The sequence below is a fragment of the Pteropus alecto genome, unplaced genomic scaffold (assembly GCF_000325575.1).
Source record: "Pteropus alecto unplaced genomic scaffold, ASM32557v1 scaffold3, whole genome shotgun sequence".
NCBI classification, from domain to species: Eukaryota; Metazoa; Chordata; class Mammalia; order Chiroptera; family Pteropodidae; genus Pteropus; species Pteropus alecto.
In genome coordinates, this window is record NW_006442484.1 from 37,213,676 (window position 1) to 37,224,014 (window position 10,339).

At 36.4% G+C, this 10,339-nt stretch overlaps 1 protein-coding gene across 2 annotated transcripts in view; it reads right to left on the reverse strand.

Annotated features, from left to right (window-relative positions):
• The window catches only part of GRB14 (growth factor receptor bound protein 14), a 112,993-nt gene that overhangs the window by 41,775 nt on the left and 60,879 nt on the right, over window positions 1–10,339 (reverse strand). For both annotated transcript variants that reach the window (XM_006921133.2, XM_006921132.1), the window contains one exon: window positions 1,109–1,265. In XM_006921133.2, the coding sequence (XP_006921195.1) occupies window positions 1,109–1,265 (157 nt within the window). The remainder of the gene's footprint in view (window positions 1–1,108; window positions 1,266–10,339) is intronic.

A 10,339-nucleotide genomic window follows, 5' to 3' on the forward strand; every position in this document is an offset into this window, starting at 1 on the left:
TCTTGAAATGAGGAGATTATCCTGGATTATCTGGGTTAGCCCTAAATGCTACTGTTCTTAAAAAGAGAGGGAGAGGGAGATTTGACACAGACAGAAGAGGAGAATGCAGCATAAACACGGGGGTAGAGATATGAGTGATGCAGCCACTAGCCGAAGATGGGCACCTGCCACCAGAGCTGGAAGAAGGAATGGATTCTCTCCAAGAGAGCCCCTGGAGGAAATGCATTCCTGATGATACCTTCATTTCAACCCAAGAGCCAGTGATACTGATTTCAGACTTCTGGCTTCCAGAACCATGAGAGAATAAATATTTGGTTGTTTTAAGCCACCCAGTTTTGTGGTAATTTATTTCAACAGCCACAGGAAACTAATACAGGATTCAAAGAACTGATGGCATTGCTATAACTCCTCTCTCATCTACTTATTACAGGAACATGTTTTTCAACACTAATATCTGTAAAATATAAGAAAGGGGAGATAAAATTTTTGCCAATCCTGTCTCACCCTAGTAGAAGAATGACCCTTCCTTATTACTTATTAAAAGATGAGGAAAAAAAAATAATCAAAACTCTCTACAGTTCATAATACAGAGATGAATTTCCAATAAAAAATGCTTTTAAAGATGTTACTCTTTATATTTACGACTAAAAAAAATGTGAAGAAGTTACTTATTTCTTCAAGGAAAATTTAGGGTGTATGATCTCATAAAGAGAAACACCACCGTAGATACTCCTCATGTCTGCCCTACATGCAATTCAAAAAATAGTCTCAATAACAGTTTATTTTATTAAATTCTAAAAAAAGTTCATTGTGCTACTAAAAATTATCATAAAATTTACCTTTCCATCAATTTGCACTCAATGTTCTAGCTCCAAAATTCCCATAAATTATTATTTAAACAAAGAGGGATGGTAAATGTGTAATATTTCTATCCTTATTTCCATTTTGTTCTATTATTTTTATCCTCAACCACGAATAACAAAAACAAAAAAGAATAAAGAAAAGACCTGTTCATAATTTTTTTTCTAACTCTGGAGAAAATTTTTGCCATATGATCAAAACTATAAAGGACAGAAAAGCAATGATGTGACTATGACTGTATCCTTACCTAGACCTATGTGAGGCAGGTGCTCAAAAAGGGTCCAGCTGTGGTCATCAACGTAATGATTCTTCAGGATCAACAGCTGGCACACATCTCGGGCGGTTATGTCACTGGGTACCTCTAAAGCCCTGCTGGTTTCATCTTCACTGTATACTTTAATTACCTGTGTAGGTAGAAATAAGAAAATGAGCTAAAATATTCTATTACAAATATGATCATAGTAAGTCATCAAAATTAGTGGCTGAGCTGATTGCAAATTCTTTACACAGTTTCCTGTACAGCAAACTTATTTATACATTAAATGAATGTTACTTTTCCCAAGACTTTTTTATAACGTGTCAAAGTCACTTTGTCCAACAACTTCCACTATCTGCTGGTGGTCAATCATCATTTAATGTCCTTTCCCTAAGACTCTGCTAAGTATTAAAAAGCTAAGTATCTCTTTTCAATATTTTAAATTTTCATGCCATAATTAAATCCTGTAAATAATCCAAGTAACATGAATTATTTATTCCTGGATATACTCAAATAGTAAAAGCAATAAATAGAATCAGACATTTTGAAAAGATTTCTCCATTTCAGGCACAGAAGTTTTGCCAAAGACCTGCTAGATGTTCAAATCTTTTTTCTTTTCTCCTTCGCAATTAATTGTGCATGGGACTGTGTTTTTATCAATGGAATGTAAGCACACACAATGTTGCATTTCCAGACCTAGTCCATAAAAATCTCCCACATATTGTCCTCCATTCTCTTTCGTCACTCTCACATTGAATGGAAATGAGTACAAGGACCTAGAGGAAAGGAAAACCATGGAACAAAATGATGCTTTGTCCCTGAATGACCACATGAAAGGTGCCCAACTAGAAACAGCCATTCAGTTCATTGACATGAACAAGAAATAAACTTTTATTATGTTAACTCACTGTGAATTTGTACTTATCTATTGGAGTAGTTATACTACCCTAAGTTATACAGAATTAGAGTTTCATATACAGCAGTTCTCTCAACATTTACCAAGCTGTGCTTGGTGCCAGAATTTCCGCTATTAATTACATTATATTATAGATTAATTAAAATAATTATAAAAAGATAAATAGCCATGTCAATTTATAATAAGATAAATACACCCACTTAAAAGTAAGAAAATTCAACATATACAAAAACGCAGCCATTTGAACATTTTTAGTAATTTGGACAAAGGCAAATGAAAGTGATTTATCAATTCTGTCCTATGCATTTTTTTAAATTACACTTAATGACAGTAGAATGAAACAGTTGCTCTCTTACAATGACAGTGATATAAACTGGAGAATTATTTTGTACACCTGTTGGAAAGTATTTATCGAAAGCATCGAAAGGTTCATTACTTTGATCCAGTGATTTCAGTTAGGCAAACTCTCTCGATAAGTCTATCCTAAATGTGGAAAATGAATGTAGGCATAGACATGTCCAGCAAAGCACTATCTATCTATAATTCTATCAACCTAAATATTCAACAATGAAAGCATGGTAAACTATATTCACAGAATGGAATACTATATGATCCTTATAAATGTTATTTTAAAAAATGATATGAAAACTTTAAAAATTTTTTAACTAAAATAAAATCAGGACCTAGAAGTATATGCTATGTGGTACTGTGCAAACTTACTTGTTGAATTTGGCTACCAGGCACCCACCCCTCTTCTAACAGTATTCTGGTTGCCTTTTACAGCATCACTTCTTTCCTCACTATAAGTCCTCGTGATTTGGCAGTTCCACCTTCAGCTAGTGACGGTGTACTGGAGCTGCTGGAATTGACTTGGAAGAACTGATTATTAAACATTTAGGAACTTTGCAAGCTAGGCATCTTGAAATCAGCCATGGTGAGAGTACGGATAGCAAAGAAATGGACAAATGCTACAAGTAAGGCCTTTTTTAAAAAATTTCATTTTAGAGCCAGTTTTCCAGTGCACCACTGCCTCAGCTCCAGATAGAAGATATTATCCAGATTGATTCATCAGTACTCAGAATCCCCCTAGCAACAATGACTACTTCAGAGATGGGTAAATGATCTCATTAGAGCCAATCAGAGCCAATCCGGTATTTGCCCACACAGCCATATAGTGGGCTCTCTCTTCTGCTGGGCAGATGTAGGGCGATGCTGCCACTATTCACAAAGAGAAAGACTGGGAAAATGGGGCCCACATGGAATTAGGCATGCCAAGTCCTAAGAGTCCTGAGAATATCGTTGAGCTCCTAGATCAAGGAGCATTTGAATTCTTTGTGTTTTTATCATATGTGTCCCTTGAGGCTATAAGCTTCTAATGGTAACACCTTCCTATTTATTTCCTTTGTTCTAGCCATGGAGCCCTTCAATTCATTCTCCATATTGCTAGCAGAATAAATTTTATAACAGCCAATCCAATCAGGTCACTCTGCTAGTAAAACTCTTCAGTGGCTCTTCATTGTCCTAACTCAAGCAGCTCATTATGTTTATTAAGATGCTGTGTAAGGTATAGGTCCTTTGCTAAGTGTTTTAATATAAACCTGTCACAGACAGAGATGTTTGTTCTCTTCAGAGAGCTTAAAGTCTAGCAGGGAAAGCAGTACTGAAAACAATAATTATAAAGTAGGCCATAAAAGTGCAGCATGTCACTAAATTATAAAAGGGGGGTTAGAGAAGGCCCAAAAAATTTCCGTGAAAAAATAACATTTAAGCCAAGACCTGAAGGAGGAGTGGACAGTAGCTAGGCAAAGAGAGGGTAAGAGCATTTCAGGCTGAGGGAACAGAAGCTGTGCAAAGTCCCTGGGACTAAAAGGAACTCAACAGGTTCTAAGGACTCAGAGGAGTCAGGGATGGCAGGAGCAGCAAACAGGGAGCACGATCCTAAGGAAACTGAGTAGTAAGCATGATGGTGGTGCTAGGGATGTAAGAGCCTAAGTTCAAAACTGACTTGAGAATCATTGAGCTTATAGGTGCTAAACAAACTCATGGACGTAGATACATCTGACAAGGAAGAAAAAAAAAGGACAAAGAGCAAAAGAGAATCTAGGACTGAACCCTAAGAAATTCCAATATTTAACAGTGAGTTAGAGGCAAAAAAAAAAAAAAAAAAAGCCTGAAAGATAAAGTGAGGTGGGAAGAGAACCAGGGAAGTGGGACCTCATGGAATAAAGTCCAAACTCTTTAGCATGCACGCTACACTCCCTAGCATACCAGGCAATGGAACAGGTCACTCTGTGCTCTTAGCCAAACAGGACAACACTTATAACCCATTCTTTCTTAGCTGCATATAAGGTATCCTCTACTTAGAATCAATGCTCTAACCATCAACAACATGATTTACTTGGCAAATCCTTACTCACCATTTGGTCTCAGCTTTCATGGCACTTCCTCTGGAAGGTCTTCTCTGACTACCCATGGCTTTGTAATAATATGTGCCTCTTATATGCTCAAAGTGTTTCACATATTAAGTATCTTCTGAATACTTGGAGACTTTAATTTAAAAAATATTCTGTCACAAAGTATAGGAGTAATTAAATTTTTATGTTCAGGAAATTAAAATTCTTCTCAATGAGCAACAGATATATGGTTTTTCATATAAATCAGCCCAGGTAAGAATCGACTCATTATTGCTATTAGTGGACAGTTCTGAGTTATTAAGGTCATCGAGGCACCCATAAAGTTAGATGAAAAAGGTCATGAAAATACACTGTCAAAATCAGATGTGATTGAGTTTTCATTTTGGTTCATTTATTTTGTGGTTAATATATGTAGTTCACTAAAATCCCAAGATCTGTTTGGAATCTCAGTGTCTCCCATGATTGCATCGAGTAGGCTATTGTTAAGTGTGTACTTTCAGTATCTGTATCTGTGCTAGACAACTGGTGGGATTCTAAAGGATGCTATCTACTCTATACCATGCTGCTGTGGTTAATGACTGGGTCAAGCACTGGTAGGTGCTCCTGCCAAAAGCAATGAGAAGACAACCACACCTAAGAACATAAGAGCCAGCCCTGGCGCTGCTCCATCATGTGAGGCAATGATGAGCCACTAATTAAGTTCCCTCCAAGACCAGCTACACATTCCATGCCAAGAAATGGGGGAATTGGGAATGGCCTAGAGGCTGCTCTTAAGGTTCCCTGTACTTGACTACCGCATGTTTTCTTATAGTAATCTCCCATTACTTGGGGTAACAGAAGCATGCCTCTTATTTTTTATGCTTTATCTTTTATATCAGAGGGTCTAAGAAAACGAAATACTGGAGACATTCTGAAGCTTAAGCCAAATTCAAGAGAGGGCAAGAATAGACAGAGAGGTAAACAGGGAATTTTAAAAAGCTATCTAACCAATCAGGAAAGTCATTATTTTCTTCACACTATGTTGCTGCAAATTTGAAAGAAATAAGTTGCTATGAATCGAGATACATAAATTTAGAAGGGCTAGGCCAATTTAAATTTCTGGACTTGGGTACGAGTATTTATTTTTAAAATAAATAACACCCAATGAGAGAAAAACTTAATACCTTTGTTGGAGCTCCATTTCAAACCTTTATTTTAAAAAAATCCTATTTAATGTTAACGTTTGTTCAAAATACACATTCACCTATGAATGGCAAAATTATCTTTTGGTTGATACTCCTCAGCAGAAAATCTCTGTTAATTCTTAGATCTATTCAGTAATTATGAAAAATCCTTATACTACTGAAAGGGATGCCTCTATTAAAAGTCTTTTTTATTTCTATCTAGTTCTCCTTAAAATTTAGGAAAAAGGAAATGTTAATCTAAGCCTTAACTCTCTAGCGGAGTTGAGTATGCCTCTTGCCAAGGTATTATTATACTAAAATTTCTATTTAAAAAAAAAAAAAAAAAGTCAAGTCATCAGAAAAGCTACATGATTAGTGTAGATTAAAACTTAAGTTAAAAACTTTTGTGATCATGTAAAAACCAAAGAGCAGAACTATTCTGAAGAATCATTAGAGCAAAATACTGGTATCCTGTTTCCTCCATATTCTGAAAGGTAAAAAAGATCTGACAATCATGTCATCATGCTGCTCAGTAAAGAGATACATTTCTAGCTCAGTGGCCCAAATTCTCAACTTATTTTATAAAGTAAAAAAATAGGGTGAGAAGAATATTTATCATGTCAATTTATTTACAAGATCATTTGAAATTGTACACAAGCAGAAAGAAATCCCACCTGGGCCATACAGAATAGAAATTTTCTTTGTGAGTACTTGACTAACAAGAGAGACATGCACTGATAAGGTCTGTCTATAACATCCCCACCAGCATAAACAGAAAGAGCACCCAAGGACAGCCAACAGTGTACACACAGGCTGTGTTTAGAAAGCCCTTCAGTGTCGCTGAAATTCTGATAATCAGATAGCCATGGCCTTTGGAGTGATTTACAGCTTCAAAAACTGCTCTTGGAGCATATGGTATGAGCAATGAAAATGTACTACACAGACACAACAGCCCCTGCAGGGGGTTTGCTGGAATGTGGGTAGAACAGATTTCTGTTTTGGCCGACATCTTTATCAAGTCAGTTTATACACTTCATACCTCAAACCTCCTAGACTGCCCTCCATAAAAAGGAAGTGGAGGCAAGAGATAAAAGAAATTAACATAACCTATTTTTAAAATAGTAGACACAACAATGTTCAAATACAGAGACAGCAAGAACTGGCTAACGTTTCAGTAAAAGGCTTGAGTCCTCTAAAGCCTTGAGACTAAAAGAGACAAAATATTTAAAATATAAAACAAAGGCCATTTCTGAAAAAATAAAATAAAGAGATCAAGTTTGAAAGTCAATTCAATATATAACACTTTGCCCCCAAAGCACACCTAGTATTTATCTCTACCAATACTGGCAATTCTGATTCTCAGAACAGAGTATATGGAAAACCTTAAGAAAGCACTGGGCAAGGGCTAAATAGTCAGCCTTTCTCCTCCTGATTGTGGACTCCAGGAGTGTGATGGCAAGGAATAGCCAGGTCCTTTTCCAACCTGGTTCATACTAGGATATTAAAAAAAAAAAAACAAAAAAACTCAGGGCTGTAATCTGGTCATCTGGCAATGCCATCAAGCAAAGGGGCACTGGACCTCTTGGTAAGTACTTAGATACTGGAGAACTCCCTTGCTTACCCTTTGTTTCACCAGAGGAGGGAGGACAGAAGAGAAATAATCATGCATCAGGTACAGATAAAATTTAAGTCACATGGTATTTGAAAGGAAAATATGTTGCCAAAGGAAAAAAAAACGTAGAAAAGAAAATATAATAGAGAGTAGGAAGGAAGAAAGAAAGGAAAGAAGGAAGGAAGGGAGGAAGGAAGGAAGGGAGGAAGGAAGGAAGGAAGGAAGGGAGGAAGGAAGGGAGGAAGGAAGGGAGGAAGGAAGGAAGGAAGGAAAAGTAAAAGACTGTTGGGGTGTCGTTATCTTCTTTGTCAAAGTTTCTATTTTAGAAACACAAATTTAATTTTTAAATTAACTACATTCAAATACCATATTTAATTCTTTTTAATTTTTAGTTTAAAATAATGTAAACACAATATTTAAATATCAAGATCTTGTGATGAAATGTATATAACTTTTCAAACAGAAAAAAATTTATGTCTATTAATTATATGTTGTTTATATGTAATTAATAGAAAAAAAGGAACAAAGTCCATAGAAATTTGCTCTCAACTAGGTCCCACAGTAAAACTTAATTCTACAGCTCTTTAAAAGTTTACCATCCAGTAGGATTTTAAAGACATCTTTTAATGTTTCAGACTTTTTTCTCTATTATTTTTAACAGATAGGAGATGTGCCTAAGTCATGTGAAATATTTTTATATCGAGGTCACAGTAGCCCTGGATTTTTACATTCTTCTGAAGAAGGAATGCAGTGTCCTAAGATAAGAGGAGACATTCTTAGATATTTTGAATTAAACAACTTAATGTGTTCCCTTAAAGGGAATGGAAAATAATATATTCATTATTACTTTCTCCAAATCTCTAACAAAATGTTATATTTTAAAAACAAAGACTGTTACAAAAGATCTAACAGCTCAAGAAAAGCTGTTGCTTCTTTATTGCCATTCTGTATTATTTTGTTAGCTGTCAAACGCTTATTAAAAGCAAAATAGTACAGTTTAGAGAAATCAGTTAGTGAGGAGTCAAATTCTCTCTACTGAGATAGTCAACGACACATTTTACTTGAGCATGAACAGTACACATTTAATTAATTAATTATATGAACTCAATACAGATATTGTCACTAATATCAGAATTACAGGTCTATTCCATATCCTTATGCCCCTTTTTAACTTTATTCCCTACAATTCCTTCCTTACTCTCTAAGTCTAACCATGCATTTTTTTTCTCTTCAGTTTCTTGCAATAGCCATGCCCTTTCCTGACAGACACAGGGCCTTTGCACATACTGCTCCTGCTACCTACTTCTCATCCCACAGATAAACCATTATTATTGTGGAGAAGCTTTCAATCACCCTCTCAGTTTAGGTCCAGGCCCTTTGTTCTTTGTATGCATGTGTATTCGACTTTGTAATTTCTATGTACTGGCCTCCGCTACTCAGAACACTGCATGACAGCAGAAATGATGTCAATATTTGCTTTCTGTTCTATCCCCAGCAGTTACCACTGGCACACAGTGGACAATCAAAAATATTTTTAGTGATGAATGAAACCATTATGTGCAGCCAGTAGGAGGTAATATTAGGGATTCCAAAATAGTAGCTCTGAAACCTCACAGGGTTTGAAAACCTCTAAGGGAGAAGAGATACACATGGACCAAAGAGAAAACACAGGCAAGGTTTCATGAAATTTGTGAACTGAATGAAGGTGGATTAGGTGACTTCCATGGCACATTTCAAGTTTGGGATTTTATGAGAATTCAGGGGGAAAAAAAGGAAGGAGGACATCTGGGTGGAATAAATATTATAAGCAAAGATACTGACGCCTAAAGGAGCAAAAATATGCACAGAACAGTAAACAAAGCACTTTGCCAAGATCAGAGGAACTAAGTTATGAGGACCAAGTGAGGACTCACAGGTGCCTGTGGAAGGAGTATCTTGGCCCAGCATTGCTGTATATTCATTTCCATAAATACAAAATAGAGGGAGGGGGCATAACAATAGGGGATCATTTTTAAGACATACAAATGACAGGGTACCTTTTTTCAAGACTTGAAAATAAAGAATTAAGTTTTAAATGACAGCTCTATAAGAATATGATTATAAAGAGGTAAGAGAATAAAGATAAATGGCTACATGGTGACTTAATCATTTAGAAACAGGTTCAGCTACAAGTAACAGAAAAACTATCCTATAATGGCTTATTAACCAAATTCAGGTGGTTTTTGTTTTTGTTTTTGTTTTTTTTTCCCTCACATTTGAAACCAGAGGCAAACAGCTCAGGGTTTGGTGAGGCAGTTTCATCAAGTCACCACTGACCCTGGCTTTCTGTGGGCCCACAGTCCTCAAGGTCATGAGCTGGATTACTCTCAACCACTTCTGTGAAAACTCTCAAATGTATACAGTTTCATGTTACTACATTTCAACAGGAAAATTATAGGGCAGGCCTGGATAAAGAGAGGAACTAATTCAGAGTTAAAGGATGTGTGTTACTGGGGATCCATATAGATTTTCCGGAAGTTCTGGATATAAATTCAAATGGAAAAATGGAGTTTTATGATGTATTAATTTGTTGCCCAGCCAGCATCGGGTCAGGCCAAAGAGGCCGGGTACGGCCTCACCACTAGAAATGCCCCATACTTGGCAGGGCAGGGGACTTAGCACTGCCACACCTGGCAGCTTAGATCAGTGACACTGTCGAATCATGGCACGTCTAGGCTTCCAACCAAAAGAAAGACAGTCTGCAGGCAAAGGGAGGCCCACGAAGTCTCCTTAAAGTCCCTCTACTTTACTCCATCTCCCTACTCTGTTGTTTTACTTTTCTGTTCTCTTTTGCTCAAGCCAAGAGCCTTGCAGACTGACCTTTTTTTTAGACTTCCTTTCTCTCTAGAGGGTAGAAAGACCCTAACACAAATAGCGGCGCAATTTTACAAAGAGAGAAATTGGAAGCCCTTTCAGTCTGCTCTGTTATGTAGTAGAAAATAAGGCAAGAGAAACAGCTCCAATTTCATTATAAAGGAAGGCAAACGTTAAAAACTAAGTCTAAAAATATCCTAAACCATGGATGTACACATATACATACATATACATAAGTATATATATATATATATATATTTAGGT